At 43.5% G+C, this 22463-nt stretch overlaps 1 protein-coding gene across 7 annotated transcripts in view; it reads left to right on the top strand.

The window, feature by feature from the left end:
- The window catches only part of TFB1M (transcription factor B1, mitochondrial), a 179521-nt gene that overhangs the window by 80843 nt on the left and 76215 nt on the right, over nt 1–22463 (top strand). For all 7 annotated transcript variants that reach the window (XM_056567057.1, XM_056567058.1, XM_056567056.1 and 4 more), the window contains exon 5: nt 1339–1490. In XM_056567057.1, the coding sequence (XP_056423032.1) occupies nt 1339–1490 (152 nt within the window). The remainder of the gene's footprint in view (nt 1–1338; nt 1491–22463) is intronic.

The raw sequence follows: 22463 nt of genomic DNA, 5'->3' as shown, positions 1-22463 counted from the left end.
GCCAGACATCACCCCTTATATACGGTGATCAAAGTTGATCGCCACCTCTAAAGTGAAAGTAAACTGTTCCTGGCAGCTCAGAAAAGCTGAGAGGATGGGTAAAAGGACTGGTATATAGTAAAAGTCATTTTGTTAAATGCCCACTTAAAATGATGCTGAAGTTCTTATTGTCCAAATGTTAGTAACTCATGTGGAGGAAAAAATTGGATACTATGTATCTTATGTGCATAAAACATTTTAAGTCAATATCTAGAGTTCCTGTGGAAAGAATATAATGAGTACTATGTAATTATGTCCCAAATAACGCTGTTGATATCTCCTGTGGGGATAAAGGAGTAGGTACTTTGTACTGCTCACCCATCTCTCGCTCTAGCAATTGTATGAGGTTATTGTCAAACTGGTTATAGGTTATAAGGTCACCTATAGCTATTGAAAAAGTGGCCAAGGATCCCTAAAACACGTTTAGACTTAAAGGGGTACTCTGCCCCTAGACATCTTAGCCCCTATCCAAAGGACCAAGGGGAGAAGATGTCTTATTGCAGGGGTACCACCACCATTGAGACCCCCACGATATCCCTGCAGCACCGGAGGCTTGTGACATCATGATCAGCAGCCATCACGCTCCCTCCCATAGACTTGCATTGAAAAGGGGGGCGTCACGAGGGGCATGGCCGTGAAGTCAGTGCCGCATCGTCAGGCATGGAGCGAAGTTCACTCCGTGCACCGGATGACTGCGGTGCCCCAGGAGAGATCGCGGGGGTCCCAGCAGCAGGACCCCTGCGATCAGACATCTTTTCCCCTATCCTTGTCTAGGGGTGGAGTACCCCTTTAATAACAGCCACCAGTGTCCACTTTGAAGTTGTTTTTTAACTCTCACATCAGTTTAATTATCCAGCTGATCACCAACAGAACGTACCATGCATGAGGACAGCCACGTCAAGCTCCCGCTGATACTCCCCTCTCTCATATGTCGAGCTTGCCAGCTTTACGGCAACCTCATACGACTGCTAGAGCGAGAATAACCACAAACATGCCTGGAAAAGTGGCATCTTATTGTTACAGGACAAGACAAGCGCCCTGTGGTTTGCCAATGCATCAATTTTACTAATTTCTTATCAATAAATTGTATAGAGGATACAAGCTTTTAACTTTTCAGTCACCTATTAATTTTTCTTATTTATATGTTCCTTCTTCCTTCTGTTTCTGTTTTTACTTTGTTTTAATTTTCACGTGTGCCTAACTGATGCCTCCCCCTCCTCCTTTACCGTTCTGTGCCAAAACATTCTGCCCATGAAAGAAGAATTATTTTCTACTAATTTATTCTTTTTTTTTTTTCAGATCCACCAAATGTGCATATTATTGGCAATCTGCCTTTTAACGTTTCGACCCCTCTAATCATCAAGTGGCTGGAGGAGATGGCCAACAGAACTGGTCCATTCACCTATGGCAGAACTCCAATGACTCTGACCTTTCAGCATGAAATAGCTGAGGTATAGTATTATCAACCCAGCAATGCCAACTTTCTTTGCTGTTGGGCACCTCAATCAAAATTATTTAGTGGGAAAATATTTGTCTAATCAGGTCGTTAACATTCCTATTCCTTCCATGCATTGATCTATATTATCAGTGAGTGACTGTTCCAATTCAGCTGACTTATGTCCATGCCCCCAATGGGGTCCAGAAGGTAATTTTTTTTCTGAAGGCAGTTCACACAATCTGTGAGCCTTAGAACGTATGCACAAAGTGTTATGCCTTCCTCATAAATTTTGACACCCAGTTATATCAAGAATATTGAGATTTATTACTACTATCCTAGTATTACACTCTACTTGCAGGGTGTAGCAAATACATGAATAGGATGCACACACTGTTGATGAATCCAGCAAAAAACAAAAAAAGGAACAAGCAGTAGGCAGCATTCACAATTCTGCTGTTCTGCTATTGGATATGTAAATCAAGCTTGTTAACAGACACATTGCATTACAGCTTAAAAGAGTTTCTATAATTTAGCTGGAAAGTTAGTTTTTCCTATACAGCAGGGGTCTCAAACTCCCAGCCCGAACGAAAGTTTGCGGCCCGCAACAGGGATCTGGAATTGGTATCACCCAATGCCCAGGACATGCAGTTCCGGGTGCCGGACAAGTGATTTCTTCAGGCATTTAGCCCTGCTTCGGGCAAGCAGCGCTAAATGCCGGAAGAAATGAACACACTTTGGCAAACTGCTACAGTACTTACATCTCCCTGTTGCAGCCCATTACGAGCCTTCCTGGAGGGGTGCGTGAGATTGGGGACATCATCGCATCCGCAGCGCAAGACGCCGAAACACTGACGTCCTGAACGGTACATGTGATGACGTCACCTATCGCGCGCATCCCCGCAAAGAAGGCTCACCATCGGCTGCTGCAGGAAGATGTAAGTGCCAGTGGCGGGAGACACCATGGCCGATTAGCACGCTCCCCCGGTCAGCCTGTGCCGTCCACTTAGGCCGTAATACATACTCAGAAATCGTATTATGCTTCTGTGCAACTGGCCTAACTTAAAGGGGTACTCCAGTGGAAACATTTTTTTTTTTTTAAGATCAACTGATGCCAGAAAGTTAAACAACTTTATATATTAAAACTTAAAATTAGGTGCAGCTCACAACAGAATGACCGAGGCAATCAAAGCTAAAGCCGGACCCCACCGGCAACAATAATAAATATCAATTGGAATATATAGCTTATGCCTCTAGGACCTCACCAATGGTGCATAATGATGTGGGCAATAATAAATTGTGGCAGCGTTAGTCAAAAATTGTTTTTAATTCAGATTATAAAATATAAATATATAAAACAATGACAAAGTAACACATTAAACTGGCACTGTTTAGTGAAAATCCCACTGGGCCCTAGTGGGATATCCAAATTAGAATATAAAAAATATAAAAAGGATGAATTAATGTTACAATAAGTCCATAAATCTGCAAATAAAAAGTAATAAAATCCGCAAAGAGTATGGATAGATATTCGGTTTTGTGGCAAAGTAGACTTGTAACATAAAGTCAATGTACTTGTAACATAAAGTCAATAATCAAAAAAATGAATGATACAGAGTATCTCTAACCACTGCTTCTGGCTTGATGGATTTTGTGAATGAATCGCAGCCTTGTATTCCTTGCATGCCCCAATATGGAGAGGGGGGCACTGGTTTTCACGTCTCCCTAGCAGCCCCGTTGGCAGGGGGCGCAAATGGATGTTGCGTACCATGGGCTCCGATGTCGGTGGAGCGTGCAACAGTATTCAACGCTGGAGACCACGCTCACTAACCGGCTTGCTGCAGATGGCACTGGTCTGACCCTCCGGCAAGAGTGTCAGTCGGCTCGGGAGCGACAATGGGTCTGGCGGTGATGGTACGTCGGGAGCGGTAGAAGGTCCGGGGATGGCGTCCCACGTGGAAGCTTGAGTAACAGGAGGTACAGGCTGTGCGATGTGGTTGATGGTGTGGTTGCGGCCAGGCAGGGCGGAATGAAGCTGATTTAACTCCTCTGTTGCCAAAACATATGAGTTTGCAGATGGACACTGGTGATAACTGTGTGAACAGTGCCAGATTCCTAAACGCGTTTCGGGGTGCTGGGAAACATGAGCCTCCGTTCCCTAGAAATGTGTATATACAGCGCTGAATACTGTTGCACGCTCCTCCGACATCGGAGCCCACGGTTCGCAACATCCATTTGCGCCCCCTGCCAACGGGGCTGCTAGGGAGATGTGAAAACCAGTGCCCCCCACCTCTCCATATTGGGGCATGCAAGGAATACAAGGCTGCGATTCATTCACAAAATCCATCAAGCCAGAAGCAGTGGTTAGAGATACTCTGTATCATTCATTTTTTTGATTATTGACTTTATGTTACAAGTACATTGACTTTATGTTACAAGTCTACTTTGCCATAAAACCGAATATCTATCCATACTCTTTGCGGATTTTATTATTTTTTATTTGCAGATTTATGGACATATTGGAACATTAATTCATCATTTTTATATTTTTTATATTCTAATTTGGATATCCCACTAGGGCCCAGTGGGATTTTCACTAGACAGTGCCAGTTTAATGTGTTACTTTGTCATTGTTTTATATATTTATATTTTATAATCTGAATTAAAAACAATTTTTGACTAACGCTGCCACAATTTATTATTGCCCACATCATTATGCACCATTGGTGAGGTCCTAGAGGCATAAGCTATATATTCCAATTGAGCTTTATATATTAATTCTATTAAAAAATCTTAATCCTTCCAGTACATATTAGCTGCTGTATAATACAGAGGACGTTCTTTTCTGTCACCACAGTGCTCTCTGCTGACACCTCTGTCCATGTTAGGAACTGTCCAGAGCCGGAGCAAATCCTCATAGCAAACATGCTGCTCTGGACAGTTCCTAAAATGGATAGAGGTGTCTGCAGAGAGCACTGTGGTCCTGACAGAAAAGAAATCCAAAAGGAAAATTTTCTCTGTAGTATACAGCCGCTAATAAGTGCTGGAAGGATTAAGCCTTTTTAACCCCTTAAATGGGCACTGTCACCAACTTTATTTTTTGATATGTTGTAGTACTTATGTACTACAACATATCTCTAATATACTTTTATTATTTTTTTTCCCATTAAAATGCTTTAATTTACATTTAAAAACCCTCCTAGTGGCAGGCTGCAGCCTGTCGTGATGTCACGCCTAAAAAAGGACTGATTTTGGCCTGGCAATCGGTCCTTTTTCATTTAGGCTGCTCTCGCTCCCTGCCTGTCAGGCAGGGAGCGAGCGCATTGGCTCCCCGGCCACTGGCTGGGAGGCCACTCCTCCCGCACATGTCGGCGCGCCGCTGTCCTTGCCGGACTCTGCAGTAACTGTAATGAGGGAAAGGGGTTTGCGGGAGGGGGTTTGTGATGGAGGGAACAGGGTATGCGGGGGGGGGGGGGGCGGGTTGTGATGGAGGGAACGGGGTATGGCGCGGGGGGGGGTTGACGGAGGGAACGGGCTAGCGCCGTAGCGCCGCATGGAACTAACTTATAGCTTATCTACACAGGGTACCTCCAGCTGTTTCACTACTCCAACTCCAAGCATGCCCTGACAGCCAATAGATGTCAGGGCAAGCTGGGAGTTGTAGTGGTGAAACAGCTGGAGGCACCCTGTGTAGATAAACTAAGGGCGGAAGTCCCCCCCAGCAGGCATCAGTGACGTGGTGCCTGCTGGGGAAGTCTGCCTGGTAGTGAGCACACTACTAGGCAGACAAAAAGTTATTTTAAAAATAGTAAAAAGAAAAATTTAAAGCAGGGAGGGGGTTAGGGATAGATTGGCAATAGGCAGGGACAGAAAAAAATAGGATGGTGGGAGCTACCCTTTAAGGACCAGGCCCATTTTATTTTTGCATTTTCGTTTTTTCCTCCTCGCCTTCTAAAAATCATAACTCTCTTATATTTCCATCCACAGACCCATATGAGGGCTTGTTTTTTGCGTCACCAATTGTACTTTGTAATTACATCACTTATTTTACCATGAAATGTACGGCGAAACCAAACAAATATTATTTATGAGGGAAAATTTAAAAGAAAACCGCAATTTAGCAAATTTTGGAAGGTTTTGTTTTCACGCTGTACACTTTCCGGTAAATATGACATGTTTTCTTTATTCTGTTGGTCAATACGATTAAAATGATACCTATGATTATATTCTTTTCTATAATTGTACCGCTTAAAAAAAAAAATCTCAAACCATTTTAACAAAATTAGTGTTTGAAATTGCCCTATTTTGACTACCGTATATACTCGAGTATAAGCCGAGCCGAATATAAGCCGAGGCACCAAATTTTACCACAAAAACCTGGGGGAAAAAAATAAAATAAAAAAAAAAAAAAAAAAAAAAAAAAAAAAAAAAGTATTGACTCGAGTATAAGCCTAGGGTGGGAAATGCAGCAGCAGCTACTGGTAAATTTCAAAATAAAAATAGATACCAATAAAATTACATTAATTGAGACATCGGTAGTTTAAATGTTTTTTAAATATTTATTTAAAAGAAAAACAGTAAACTAGCTCTGTAAGTGGAAAAGAGGGTCAACGAAAACCATATGGTATCAAAAAAAACTTTAAAAGTACAAAAACCTCAATCATCAATAAAGCTAAAACAAAAGAGTTAAAATCCTTCAAAACTGGATTCCTCCTCGTCATCTGTATGTCCAAACAGAGCTTCAGCTAAAGCTGGTGTGAGGCTATCAGCATAGACATTGTCATCATCACTGATTTCGCAGTCTTCACCATCACTGCTGTCGTTTTCATACAAAGCGCTGTCTTCACTGCCATCCATAGCATTACTAATGCCACATTTCTTGAAGGCGTGTTTCACCATGTCCTCTGGAATATCTTCCCATGCATCACAAACCCACCTTGCTACCAATTCTATGTCGGGCTTCATCAGATTTCCAACTTTTGTCAGTCGGGCTTGACCAGATGACATCCATTCATGCCACATCTTTCGCACACGATCTTTGAAAGGTTTATTTAAACACACATCTAGTGGCTGCAATACAGATGTAAGCCCACCTGGAATAACGGCCAAAGTAACTTGAGAAGACTTTGCCAATTTTTTTATGTCATCAGATGTGTGGGCTCTGAACATATCCCAAACTAGCAATGATTTTTTTTTCTTTAAGGCTGCTCCTGGTCGTCCGTTCCAAATTTCTTCCAGCCATTTTTTTGTTCCGTCTTCATCCATCCAACCTTTAATATGCGCGCGCACTGTAATTCGTGGTGGGAATTTGACCTTTTTAGGCAAGGTCTTTTAACAATAATGACAGGCCGCAGCTTAGTTCCATTAGCCAAACATGACAGAACAACTGTGAAATGTTTTTTTTCATTTCCTGCGGTTCTGAGTAAAATAGTCTTCTCTCCCAAATTTGCCAGTTCTGTTGCTTGGAAGATCAAACGTCATCGGTGTTTCATCCATATTTCCAATATCTCCCAGGTCATAATTATGGATCCTTCTTTGTTTTATTATGAATGAATGGAATGACATCAGTTTTTCATCAAGGTCTTTTGGCAACTTCTGTGAAATCTTTGTTCTTTGCCGCAAACATAGGGCAAACCTATTCATGAAGCGGGTACACCATCCTGCTGATGCAACAAAATTTTCAATGCCTGGTGCTTTTAATTTGTCATCTTTAGCCATTTGAAGGGCACGTAAACGAATTCCCATTCGTGTTACGCAGTAACCGTTTTGACGACACTCCATAACCCATTTATGCAATTCAGTCTCTAGAGCCCCATATGAAGTTGTTAAACCACGTCGAGCTTTTTTTTGCCTTTGAAGCTTTTCCAAGTCCGCTTTCATTTTCCGCCACACCCTCACTTATTTTTCGTCAACACAAAATTCCCTACTTGCAATACTGTTATTGCTTTCTTCTGCTCTTGACACAACCTTAAGTTTGAAACCAGCTTCGTAGGACCTACGTTTTTGTTTTGGTCCGGGATTGGAAGTATTGGGATCCATTTCTAACAGGTAAAAAAAAAAAAAGACTTTGAAAGACCCAAAAAAAGACACCACAAGACCCAAAACCTGCTGGATCACCAAGGAAGCAGACAATAATTCAGGGTTTGGATAGTTTGATATAATATTCCAGAGGGAACAAGCAGTGCCCAGTACGGCACGGACCACGCAGAGGCTGCAGGCGCCCACAGATGAGAGACGGGGGGAGGGATTTTTTTTAGGGCTGATGCCAATAATCTGATAACTTTCAGATGTTTTGTACATTTACCATTTATTAAAGGACAACTGTACTGCAGCACTTTTATGTCCCCCTGGTCCCGGGCTGCAAAAATAAACCAAATAAACTTGAACTCACCTTCCTATGCTCCCCCGTTGGACCAGTACCGGTCTCACGGTCCAGCGCTGATATCCTCTTCCTACTTCCTGGGAACGGAGAGGGTGCAGTGCTGTCAGCGTATCACTGGCCACAGCGATGTCCCACCCTGGCCGGTGTTGGCTGAGCTCACTGTCATGTAAGGAGCTGGGGCGGGACATTGCTGCTGCTGGTGAAACACTGACAGCACTGTACCCTCTCCATTCCCAGGAAGTGGAATGAGGATGTCAGAGCTGGAGCCTGAGGCCGGTAACGGTCCAACGGGGGAGCATAGGCAGGTGAGTTTATTTTTGCAGCCCGGGACCAGGGGGACATAAAAGTGCTGCAGTACAGTTGTCCTTTAAGGTAAATGCACAAAATATACTGTACATGCTAGAATATGTGTATGTCTGCTCCTCATACATCAGTATAACCCCCACCAGACATCATCTGCTCCTCATACATCAGTATAACCCCCACCAGACATCATCTGCTCCTCATACATCAGTATAACCCCCACCAGACATCATCTGCTCCTCATACATCAGTATAACCCCCACCAGACATCATCTGCTCCTCATACATCAGTATAACCCCCACCAGACATCACCTACTCCTCATACATCAGTATAACCCCCACCAGACATCATCTGCTCCCCATACATCAGTATAACCCCCACCAGACATCATCTACTCCTCATACATCAGTATAACCCCCACCAGACATCATCTACTCCTCATACATCAGTATAACCCCCACCAGACATCATCTACTCCTCATACATCAGTATAACCCCCACCAGACATCATCTACTCCTCATACCTCAGTATAACCCCCACCAGACATCATCTACTCCTCATACATCAGTATAACCCCCACCAGACATCATCTACTTATCATACATCAGTATAACCCCCACCAGACATCATCTGCTCCTCATACATCAGTATAACCCCCACCAGAATATGTGTATGTGTTTGTGTAGTGTGTACAGTGAATAAACTGTGTGTATATAATGAATGCAGAGTGTGTGTGTGTGTGTGTGTGTGTGTGTGTGTGTGTGTGTGTGTACCGTATATAATGAATGCAGGGTGTGTGTGTATATAATGAATGCAGATTTGTGTAATGTGTGTTTGTATGAATGAAGAATGTGTGTGTTTGTGTATATATATATATATATATATATATATATATATATAATATACTGAGTGGGGGTGGGGGGGGCATATCTATTATTTCATAATTTTTATTATTTTACTTTTTGTTTTACTTCCCCCTCCCTGCTTGTTACTTGGCCAGGGAGGGGGGGATCTGTTATCCCCTGGTGGTCCAGTGGCATGGGCTGAACACTGGGAAAAGCCGTTACTGTACTGTACCTTCCCAGCAGCTCTCTTCAGCTCCACTGTGCGCGCTATGAGCATTGCCATGGAAACCCGTGACAATGCTCTGCCGGCCGCGGGTCTCGCGAGAGTTACACAGTGGAGCTGCAGGGAGCTGCTGGGAACGTAAGTGACAGCTTCTGTGGCCGGGCAGCCCTCCTTCTGCGCCCCCACCACCGGGTTGCAATGGCGAGACACGCAGCCGGCAGAGCAAAGTGGAGCTGCATGGAAGTAACTGAGAGCTTCTCCGCCGCCTCCCAATCTGCGCCCCCACCGCCGAGACAAGCGGCCGTCAGAGCAAACACAATGAAGAATGCTGCGAAGTACGTGACAGCTTCTGCCGCCCCCCCCCCCCCCCTTCTGCGACCCCCCCCCCCCACCGCCAGGCTTGTCAGGAGCCCGGCAGTCCTGTTCTATATTATGGAAATGTATAGTCACTCGAGTATAAGCCGAGGGGGGCATTTTCAGCACAAAAAATCGTGCTGAAAAACTCGGCTTATACTCGAGTATATACGGTACCTATAACTTTCTTATTTTTCCGTATATGGGGCAATATGAGGGCTCATTTTTTGCACCATGATCTGTAGTTTGTATCAGTATCACTTTTGGTTAGGTTTAACTTTTTATTAATTTTTATAAAAAAATTTTATATAAAAAGTGACAAAAAAAGCAGCAATTTTGGACATTTTTATTTTTTTTACATTTACGCCGTTCACCATATGGGATGATTAACAATATATTTTAATAGTTCAGACTTTTACGCACACGGCAATACCAAATATGTGTATTATTTTTTTTAAGCTTTTTTGGGGGTAAAATGGGAAAAATGGACGTTTTACTTTTTTCTTGGGGGAGGGGATTTTTCACATTTTGTTACTTTTTTATTTTACATTTTTTTACCTTTTTTTTTTTACACATTTTATGTCCCCATAGGGGACTATTCATTGCAATCAGTTGATTGCTAATACTGTGCAGTGCTATGTATGGGACACAGCACTGCTCAGTATTATCGGTCATCTTCTGCTCTGGTCTGCTCGATCTCAGACTATAGCAGAAGACCCCGGGAGACGGCCGGAGCTAGGTGAGGGGACCTCCGGCCGCCATGCTGGATGATCGGATCCCCGCAACAGCTCTGCGGCCGATCCGATCTTCCGTGCAAAGTACCGCACTGCTGCAGATGCTGTGATCTGTATTGATTATGGCATCGGAGGGGTTAATGGCGGACATCCGCGCATTCGCGGATGTCCGCCATTACCGGTGGGTCCCTGGCTGCTGATAGCAGCCGGGACCTGCCAGGCATGACGCGAGCACTGCTCCGGTGCTCGTGATCATGTCTGAGCGTAAATGTACGTCATGGTGCGTTAAGTATCACCATTTACGTCCATTGTCGTTAAGGGGTTAATAGAAATAATTTACAAATCTGTTTAACTTTCTGGCACCAGTTGATTTAAAAAAAAAAAAAAAAAAAAAAGTTTTCCACCGGAGTACCCCTTTAAGTGCATGTGACATTTAGTTATTACAGTTTATTTCAGTACTTAGAAGAGGATCACGCTCTAAGCTAATCGGGATCTGACTATTAACCCCCACTTCAACCCTTGATCACCAAAAGACACCGACATTTCCTGAGAGCACCAGGGTAGTTTTATTAGCATGAAATATTTTTTCCTTTTTGCATCTTACAGTCTAAAAAATAGTAAATAATGTAGATACATTTTAATATATTAACTATAAAATGTTTAAGGTTTATGTATATGGTCCTCAAAAAGGGCTTCCTGCATGTCATCCCCTCTGTTGGGCACAGTTAATAACCATTATTGTTGGGAAACACCCATAACGCAAAGAATCCAACTGCCAGGACCCCCTACCATTCTGGAGAATGAACAATTGATTTAGCTCTACATTCCCATGAGATGTTTCTCTGTACAGTGGCACATCGGCCAGTACTGCAGTCCCTTCAATCTCAGTATTGTAGAGGTCCCAGTTATTAAAGCCTTAGTGATAGCACATTGACATAATTTTGTGTCATAGGAATACCACTCTAGGAACTTTACATTACAACAGGGCATTTAATTCTGCAATGTACCCTCATGTTGTATGTTTTAGAGATCGACCGATTATCGGTATGGCCGATATTATCGTCCGATAATCACGATTTTGGGCATTATCGGTATCGGCAATTATCTTGCCGATAAGCCGATAATGCCCCGCCCCCCGCACCACCCCACAGCACCGCGACCGCCACCCCCTCGACCCGCCGCACCGCCGACCCACCGCACCCCACACCGTGATGCTAGGCGGTATACCGGTATGGATTTTTTCCCATACCGCTATACCGGTCGGGCCCCTCCCCCACCCTCCCAGTCAATAAAAAAATTAAACTTACCCATAATGGGGGTGGTCCGGGCCATCCATCCATCGTTCCTGTAGCGTCCGGGGGCGTTCCGGGTGGAGGGTGGTCCGGTCCGGGCTGTCCTTCTTCTCCCACGGTCTTTTTCTCCACTCCGGGCAGGCTCCGGCCTAGTACGCTGCATAGACGCCGCTACGCCGTGACGTCAGGTGCGTCGCTGCGCACGGGCGTCACTGCGCAGCGACGTCAATGCAGCGTACTAGGCCGGAGCCTGCCTGGAGTGGAGAAGAGGCCCGCCAGAGAAGAAGGACAGCCCGGACCGGACCACCCGGAACGCCCCCGGACGCTACAGAAACGATGGATGGATGGCCCGGACCACCCTGACAGGTAGGGGGAGAGAAGCGGGTGGTGGCGGCGGCGGCCTATGGCCCCGCAAAAGCCACTGCAGATCATTGATTTAAAGCGCCCGCTTTAAATCAATGATCTGCAGCGGTGTCGCAGGGGGTTAAATAGCCGATAACTTATACCGGAATATCGGTATAAGTTATCGGCTATCGGCCCTAAAAAACCGATATCGGTCGATCCCTAGTATGTTTTTATCTCTATAGTCCTTTCCAGTTCTGAAAAAAAAGCTATTTTATTATGCAAATGAGGGTCAAAAGGCCAAGGTACATTCCCCAACTCTGCAAAAGCCCAGATAAATTCAACCCACGTCCTCTTTATTACTGCCCACTGGTCCCCTTGCATCTGCCTACCCTATTTGAGTGATAACCACTAAATAAAAAGGACAAGGGCTGGACCTACCTTGGCCTTTACTGTGTTGTGGAACACCTGGGATTTTAAGCCTCATTTACACATAGCAAAAAGGATTTTATCTTGGTGCTGGAAAGGACTATAGGGGACATTCATCATTGTTGTTTGGTAAGCAAGTTCTGAAGGTATTTTCTTTTGCTTTAGTTTTGCTTATGTGCTACATATTTATCATACTATCACAGGAGGTTGATAAATTTGGAGCACATAAGCAAAACAAAAAAGTTGCGGCTGAGACTTTTGTGAGACTTTTTGGCGACTTTTTAAATTTGCTCAGGTATGGGAGTTTTGTACTCCAGGTCAGACCTGGAGTTGACCTGCGACTTTTTGTAGGGGGTTTGCGACTTTTATTTGCCTACTTGCGTCTTTCACACATCATACATTTGTGACCACTGCTGACCCGAAGATACAAGGTGATTGGGGGTGTACAATACACCCCCTATCACACACTGTATCTATGGGGAGGTGGAGATTTCGTCACCCCCCGAGGAACACTGCTATTGGCTGGATCGTCCAGCCAATAGCAGCCGGCGGGGGAGGGGTTAACTGCATCTTCTTGCAGCTCTGCCCGTTAGCTGAGTTCAGTCAGCGGGCAAAGCTGCTCGAAGGTGCCAGGGACCCCCCCCCCCCCGTGAGGATTGGAGCCCCCTCAGGACTGACGATCCCCCATAGAGCAGGAACAGAAAACCCACCAGGGAAAGGTAGGAAAAAATAGTGTAAAACAGTAAAATAAAAGTAAAAAAAAAAAATACCCCGACCCCCTAATAGGTCCCCAAGGGTCTGCCTGAGATTTTTTTTAGCTTGACCCGGGCCCTATTAGTGGTTCAGGGTGCTGCATTTGGCCCCCCATTTTTTTTTGGCCGCAGCTTTTTATTTTTGTTCATATAACGGTGTGTTTCTAATCACACACCGTTATATATAGTATACACCAAGCACACACACTACATACATCCCCGCCACCCCCCACACACACCCCCTCCCCCCCCCCCCCCCCCTGCCACCGTAGAAAAAGGCGATGGCTCGCCGGGCATTTTCGGTAGCGGAGGCATACGCTTTTCTTGCCTCCGACTCCGAATCTGTCAGTGAGGACGATGAAGATCCAACATTCCTGTGTTCTTCATCGTCCTCCTCATCATCTAGTACTGATGATGAGCCCCCTGCACGGCGGCGGAGATGCCGCCAGGCGAGGTCACGCACCCCCCAAGAAAGTGCCCCAGTGGCTGGCACTAGTGCGAGTGGGGATGCCGCTCGTACTAGGTGTCCAACCCCCCAGGCGATTTTACCGGAGCCCCCTTCAGGTGAACCTGTCTGGAGACCCCCAGAGGGTTATCAGCCACGGATTCCGGAGTTTGTTGGCGACTCCGGAATCCGGATTGACATGGCTGGGTTCACTGAATTTGACTTTTTCAGTTATTTTTTCAGTGACAACCTGGTCAATCACATGGTGGAGCAGACAAATCTGTACGCCAGGCAGTTCAGCGCCCACCACCCTGATTCTTTTTTGTACAGTATGGCCATGGCATGGAAGCGGCTTGAGGCCATTCGGAAATGTCTGCATTATGCAGATAATGCGGCATTTCCACCCCGAAGTGATCCCACCTATGACCGGCTTTACAAAGTGAGGCCGGTCATCGATCACTTTGGGGCCAAATTTTTTGAGGCCTATGTACCGCTTAGGGAGCTCTCTGTAGATGAGTCTCTCATCAGTTTTAAGGGGAGACTCATCTTCCACCAGTATATTCCCTCGAAGCGGGCGCGATTTGGCGTGAAGCTATATAAACTTTGTGAGAGTACCTCCGGGTACACTCTCAAGTTTAGAGTGTATGAGGGACGAGATTCCCGTATTGAACCCCCAGATTGTTCCCCCACTCTGGGTGTTAGCGGGAAAATCGTTTGGGACCTTATGTACCCATTGCTGGATAAGGGTTACCACGTGTACGTGGACAACTTTTATACCAGCATCCCTCTCTTCACATACCTTGCCGCCAGATCGACGTCCGCATGTGGGACCGTGCGGAAGAATCAGAGAGGCCTCCCTCTAAATTTTGTTCAGACACCTATGCCCAAGGGTGAGTCCCGTGCCCTTACCCATGAAAACCTGTTGCTGGTCAAGTATAAGGATAAGAGGGATGTCCTTATGCTGACCACTATTCATGGTAACGGCAGCTCACCTGTCCCTGTGCGAGGTACCACAACAACGGTCCTCATGCCCGTTTGTATTCTGGACTACAATCGGTATATGGGGGGAGTTGATCTTTCTGATCAAATCCTGAAGCCATATAACACCATGCGGAAAACACGTGTATGGTACAAGAAAGTTGCGGTCTACTTGGTACAGGTTGCCATGTACAACTCTTTTGTACTGTACCAGAATGCTGGCAACACAGGGACATACCTTCAGTTCCAAGAAGAAGTCCTAAAGGTCCTGATCTTTGCTGACCGGGAAAGAGCAGGCCGGACTTCCCAAGGTACTGAAGTTATAGGTGCCAGGATCGTCCCAGGCCAACACTTTCCAGGTGAGGTCCCCCACACTGGAAAGAAGGGACAATCCCAGAAAAAATGCAGAGTGTGTAACAGGAGGGGGATTCGGAAGGACACCACCTATCAATGTGACACTTGCCCTGATCATCCGGGCCTCTGCATTAAAAACGGCTTCAGGGAGTATCACACTTCCATGCAGTACAAAATTTTCCCTTTTCATTTAAATTTTCCATAATTTGACACCAATGTACCAAGTCCAGAGTACATTCCAAATTTTAACCCCTGAGTCATGGGTCACTGAGTCACTATCATCGGGAACTTTTTATGTTGTCTCAAATGCGCAGCGCTCTCTCTCCACCTGAGCGGGTGCGCATTTGAGGCAACAGGTTAGGGACGGCCACACACATCACATTCCCAGAATGATGATTCAGAGCATAGGGTTTGGTGTGGGCATATTTTTTAGTTTTGGCTATGCTCTGGGTCATCATTCTGGGAACATAAGCTGTTTTATCCTTTTATGTCCCACTGTACCCCTTGTTAGTTATTAGTGTACCCCATATAATGCCCCTTGAGGGGGGGGTCCCACTGTTCTGGCTCCATAGGCAGAAGCTCAAGGCCCCTGACTGCCCTCCTGTTCCTCCGTGACCAGTGTGCACCCGGAGATCCGTTTTACGCCCAGATATGAGGTATGTCCTTTTTCCAAAGAAATGTATTTACAAATTTAAATTTTTTTTGCTCTTCTGGCAGTAAATGCGACATGCCCCCCCCCCCCCCATTTCAGCAAAATTAGCAAATCCTTCTCTTCTGAGCATTGTAGCGCTCCTGCAGTGCATTTGACGTCCACTTATGGGGTTCCACCATACTCAGAAGAGATGGGGTTACAAATTTTGGGGGATATTTTCTGCTATTAACCCTTGCAAAATTGTGAAATTTGGGGGGAAACACACATTTTAGTGAAGAAAATATATTTCTTTTACATATGTAAAAGTCGTGAAACCCCTGTGGGGTATTAAGGCTCACTTTATTCCTTGTTACGTTCCTCAAGGGGTCTAGTTTCCAAAATGGTATGCCATGTGTTTTTTTTTTTTTTTTTTTGCTGTTCTGGCACCATAGGGGCTTCCTAAATGCAACATGCTCCCGAGCAAAATTTGCTCTCAAAAAGCCAAATATGACTCCTTCTCTTCTGAGCATTGTAGTTCGCCCGTAGTGCACTTCAGGTCAGAAGAGATGGGGTTACAAATTTTGGGGGTTATTTTCTGCTATTAACCCTTGCAAAATTGTGAAATTTGGGGGGAAACACACATTTTAGTGAAGAAAATATATTTTTTTTACATATGTAAAAGTCGTGAAACCCCTGTGGGGTATTAAGGCTCACTTTATTCCTTGTTACGTTCCTCAAGGGGTCTAGTTTCCAAAATGGTATGCCATGTGTTTTTTTTTTTGCTGTTCTGGCACCATAGGGGCTTCCTAAATGCAACATGCTCCCGAGCAAAATTTGCTCTCAAAAAGCCAAATATGACTCCTTCTCTTCTGAGCATTGTAGTTCGCCCGTAGTGCACTTCAGGTCAGAAGAGATGGGGTTACAAATTTTGGGGGTTATTTTCTGCTATTAACCCTTGCAAAAATGTGAAATTTGGGGGGAAACACACATTTTAGTGAAAAAAATATATATTTCTTTTACATATGCAAAAGTCGTGAAACCCCTGTGGGGTATTAAGGCTCACTTTATTCCTTGTTACGTTCCTCAAGGGGTCTAGTTTCCAAAATGGTATGCCATGTGTTTTTTTCTGTTCTGGCACCATAGGGGCTTCCTAAATGCGACATGCTCCCCGAGCAAAATTTGCTCTCAAAAAGCCAAATATGACCCCTTCTCTTCTGAGCATTGTAGTTCGCCCGTAGTACACTTCAGGTCAACTTATGGGGTACCTCCATACTCAGAAGAGATGGGGTTACAAATTTTGGGGGGTATTTTCTGCTATTAACCCTTGCAAAAATGTGAAATTTGGGGGGAAACACACATTTTAGTGAATAAAATATATATTTTTTTAACATATGCAAAAGTCGTGAAACCCTTTGGGGTATTAAGGCTCACTTTATTCCTTGTTACGTTCCTCAAGGGGTCTAGTTTCCAAAATGGTATGCCATGTGGTTTTTTTTTTTTGCTGTTCTGGCACCATAGGGGCTTCCTAAATGCGACATGCCCCCCAAAAACCATTTCAGAAAAACTCACTCTCCAAAATCCCACTGTAGCTCCTTCCCTTCTGAGCCCTCTACTGCGCCCGCCAAACACTTGACATACATATATGAGGTATTTTCTTACTCGAGAGAAATTGGGTTACACATTTTAAGAAAATTTCTCTCTTTTTACCCCTTGTAAAAATGCAAAAACTGGGTTTACAAGAACATGCGAGTGTAAAAAATGAAGATTTTGAATTTTCTCCTTCAACTTGCTGCTATTCCTGTGAAACAACAAAAGGGTTAACTAACCTTTTGAATGTCATTTTGAATACTTTGAGGGGTGCAGTTTTCATAATGGTGTCATTTATGGGGTATTTCTAATAAGAAGGCCCCTCAAATCCACTTCAAAACAGAACTGGTCCCTGAAAAAATCCGATTTTGAAAATTTTGTGGAAAATTGCTGCTGAACTTTGAAGCCCTCTGATGTCTTTCAAAAGTAAAAACATGTCAACTTTATGATGCAAACATAAAGTAGACATATTGTATATGTGAATCAATATATAATTTATTTGGAATATTCATTTTCCTTATAAGCAGAGAGCTTCAAAGTTTTAAAAAAATGCAAAATTTTCAATTTTTTAAATCAAATTTTGGAATTTTTCACGAAGAAATGATACAGGTATCAACAAAATTTTACCGCTAACATAAAGTAGAATATGTCACGAAAAAACAATCTCGGAATCAGAATGAAAGGTTAAAGCATCCCAGAGTTATTAATGCTAGAAGTGACAGTGGTCAGATGTTAAAAAAAATGGCCGGGTCCTTAAGGTATATTTGGGCTGGGCCCTTAAGGGGTTAAAGGAAATATATCAGCAGAAAATTACTAATGCACTTATTTCTTTCTGCCCACTAGGCCTAATATTAAAGGGGTTATCCAGGAAAAAAACTTTTTTTTAATCAACTGGCTCTATAAAGTTAAACAGATTTGTAAATTACTTCTATTAAAAAATCTTAATCCTTTCAGTACTTATAAGCTGCTGAAGTTGAGTTGTTCTTTTCTGTCTAAGTGCTCTCTGATGACACCTGTTTCTGGAACTGTCCAGAGTAGAAGCAAATCCCCATAGCAAACCTCTTCTACTCTGTGCAGTTCCCGAGACAAGCAGAGATGTCAGCAGAGAGCACTGTTGCCAGACAGAAAAGAACAACTCAACTTCAGCAGCTGATAATTATTGGAAGGATTACGATTTTTTAATAGAAGTAATTTACAAATCTGTTTAACTTTCTGGAGCCAGTATAAAAAAAAAAAAAAAAAAGTTTTTTTAATGATCACTTTCCAGCAGTGTCATCCTAATCATCACAGAAAGTATTACAATAAAAGACACCAATGTAGAGATAAGACAATAGCTGAAGCTCACAACTCTGCCTTTTTCTCCCTAAGAATTAATGTCTGATCATGTCACAACACATGCTCAGAAAACATTCCAATTCCAGTGAATATGGTCTGGGCCAGCCTATTTTGCATGTGTCCATGTAAATCCTTTCTCTAAATACTGTTAAAAACAGCTCAGGCAAGGTGACTGCCCCCATAATGTGCTAAAATTAAATAAAAAAAATTACAATCAGAAAATAAAAACAAATAAAAAAAAAAGCAAATCTAGGTGGTACATTCACTTTAACCCATTAAGGACGCAGCTAATTTTCACCTTAAGGACGGAGCCCTTTTTTTGCAATTCTGACCATTGTCATTTTATGCATTAATAACTCTGGGATGCTTTTACCGATTATTCTGATTCCGAGAGAGTTTTTTTTATGACATATTCTACTTTAACATAGTGGTAAATTTTCGTCGTTACTTCGTCGTCATTTCATGAAAATTTTGAAAATGTTGCATTTTTCTAATTTTGAAACTCCCTGCTTTTAAGGAAAATGGATATTACAAATAAATTATATATTGATTCAAAAATACAACATGTCTACTTTATGTTGACATCATAAAGTTGACATGTTTTTACTTTTGGAAGACATTAGAGGGCTTCAAAGTATAGCAGCCATTTTCAAAACCAGTTAAGTTTGAAGTGGGTTTGAGGGGCCTTTCTGTGAGAAATACCCCATATATGACCCCATTATAGAAACTACACCCCTCAAAGTATTCAAAATGACATTCAGAAAGTTTGTTAACCCTTTAGGTGTTTCACAAGAATAGCAGCAAAGTGGAGGAAAAAAATCAAAATTTGCATTTTTTACACTAACATGTTCTTGTAGCCCCATTTTTTATTTTTTTTCATTTTTAAAAGTGGTATTAGGTGGAAAAAAAAATTGTAGCCCAATTTCTCTCGAGTATGGAAATACCTCATGTGTTGACATAAAGTGCTCTGTGGGCTCACAACATGACTCAAGAGGGAAAGAGCAACTGTGGGATTTTTGAAAACAAATTTTGCTGTCATGGTTTTTGGGGGCCATGTTGCATTTAGGAAGCCCCCATGGTGCCAGAACAGCAAAAAAAAGAAAACCCACATGGCATACTATTTTTGAAACTACACCTCTCAAGGAACGTAACAAGGGGTATAGTGAGCCTTAACACCTCACAGGTGTTTGACGACTTTGCGTTGAAGTTGGATGGTGTTACCCCAAATTTAGCTTTTTCACAAGGGGTAATTGGAGAAAATGGACCACAAAATTTGAAGCCCAATTTCTCCCGATTAAGAAAATGCCCCATATGTGGATGTTAAGTGCTCTGCTGGTGCACTACAGGTCTCAGAACACAAGGAGCACCATTGGTCTTTTGAAGAGAGAATTTTGCTGAAATTGAAGTCGGGGGTCATGTGCATTTTCAAACCTCCCATGGAGCCAGAAAAGCAGAAACCCCCCCACATGTGACACCATTTTGGAAACTAGACCCCTCCAGGAACATAACAAGGGGTACAGTGAGTACTTACACCTCACAGGTCATTTGAACAGTGGGCCGTATAATTGAAAAATTTGATTTTAATACTAAATGGCTGGTATTAACCAAATTTTTTTTAGTTTCACAAGTAGTAAGAGAAAAAAAGCTCCACAAACTTTGTAGCCCAATTTCTCCAGAATAAGAATATACCCCATATATGGCAGTAAAGCACTATGTGGCTGCAAAACGGGGATTAGGAGTGAGACAGCACCGATGAGATTTGAGGCCTAAAGTGGTAGTTTGCACTGCAATGGTTAAGGTTCTGACTTAAAATCTAAAAAAAAAACCTGGCTAGTGACCACAATTTTGAAACTACACCCCTCAAGGAAGGTAACAAGGGGTACAGTGAGTACTTATACCTCACAGATTATTTGAACAGTGGGCCGTAAAAGTGAAAAATTAGATTTTTAATACTAAATGGCTGGTATTAACCAACATTTTTTTAGTTTCACAAGTAGTAAGAGAAAAAAAGCTCCACAAACTTTGTAGCCCAATTTCTCCAGAATAAGAATATACCCCATATATGGCGCTAAAGCACTATGTGGCTGCAAATGGGGATTAGGAGTGAGACAGCACCGAGAGGTTCTGACTTAAAATCTAAAAAAAACCCTGGCTAGTGACCACAATTTTGAAACTACACCCCTCAAAGAAAGTAACAAGGGGTACAGTGAGTACTTATACCTCACAGATTTTTTGAACAGTGGGCTGTAAAATGAAAAATTAGATTTTTTTTTTTTACACTAAAATGCTGGGTTTACCCAATTTTTAACATTTTTTTCACAAGGGGTAATTGGGTTACAGATTTTGAAGGGCTTTTTCTCCTGACTATGGAAACACATGAACATATGGGGTAACGTGCAGGGCGGGCGTACAACAAGGCTCAGAAGTCATAGAGGTCTTTTTGCATGTGAGGCCTATGGCATAGCAGTAGCTGACGGTTACATACATTTAGAGTAAAATACAAAAATGAAGCACCCACGTGTGACACCATTACAAAAAGTACCCACCCTGAGGAATGGGTATAGGGCTAAAGAGGACATTTTGAACGCACAGGTGTTTCCTAAATTTATTTTCCAGGAATGCATGAAGGCTAGCTTTTGAAAACTGTAATTTTCAACCAATGCTCTGCTTCATCTTTCTGGGAACAACTAACATGTGACTCCGAATTGTCGCCTGGAAATACGACAGAGCTCATGAGCTCTTCGCATTTGAGGCCGATGTTTCTTACGGACCTAACAGTTACATACATTGAGAGGCTAATACAAGAAAGGAACACCCACATGTGAGCCTATTACGAACAGTACACCCCCTAGGGAAGGTGTATAGGGGTGAAGTGGGCATTTGGAACAGACATGTGTTCCCTAAATTTATTTTCCAGGAAGTAGTGTACGATGGGGGGATGAAAATTGCAATTTTAATACTGATATGCCAATTCCCATAACGTGGAGCCAGAGTATAGCCGAAAGTAAAAATTATGCCCGCCCCAAACCCTATGCTCTGGATCATCATTCTGGGAATGTGATGTGTGTGGCTGTCCCTAACCTGTTACCTCACATGCGCACCCCGATCAGGTGGGGACAGAGCGCTGCGCATTTGAGGCAACTGCAAACCACCAATGCTGTTGACTCTGCGTCCCATGACCCATTTTTTTTTTTGGGGGGGGGGGGGGGAAGATATCAGGGGTATTGGGAAAGAGGTTTTGTGATTTTTTTCTTTTTTTGGGGGGGCGGGGGGGGTTTGGTTTTAAATTTTGGAAGACAATGTACTCTGGACTGGTACATTGGAGTCGAATTATGGGGAATGAAAATCAGGTGAAAGGATAAAAAATTTAGTACTCCATGGAAGTGTGATACTCCCTGAAGCAATCCTTAATGCAGAGGCCTGGATGATCGGGGCAAGTGTCGCCATGAGTGGTGGTGTCCTTACGAATCCCCCTCTTGTGACACACACTGGATTTTTTCTGGGATCGTCCCTTCTTTCCAGTGTGGGGGACCTCACCTGGAAAGTGTTGGCCAGAGACAATCCGGAGGCACACAGTTTCAGAGGTGCTCTGACCCGCTCTTTGGCGGTCACCAAAGATGAGGGTCTTTAGAACTTCCTCTTGAAACTGCAGGTATGTCCCTATGTTGCCTGCGTACTGGGACAGTACAAAATAGTTATACATGGCAACCTGTACCATGTAGACTGCAACTTTTTTGTACCATACCCGTGTTTTACGCATGACAATATATGGCTTGATCAGAAATATATACTGATTGTAGTCCAGAATACAATCGGGCTTGAGGACCAATCCCATGGTACCTCGCACAGGGACAGGGGTGCTGCCGTTCCCATGAATTGTGGTGAGCATAAGGACATCCCTCTTCTCCTGACCAGCAACAAGTTTTCATGGGTACGGGCACGGGACTCACCCTGGGGGATAGGAAGGAAGGCCTCTTTGATTCTTCCAGACTGTCCCACA

This window comes from Hyla sarda, chromosome 3 (genome assembly GCF_029499605.1).
Source record: "Hyla sarda isolate aHylSar1 chromosome 3, aHylSar1.hap1, whole genome shotgun sequence".
Lineage (NCBI taxonomy): Eukaryota > Metazoa > Chordata > Amphibia > Anura > Hylidae > Hyla > Hyla sarda.
Note: the sequence above shows the minus strand (reverse complement) of the source record. Positions and strands in the feature narration are given on the sequence as shown.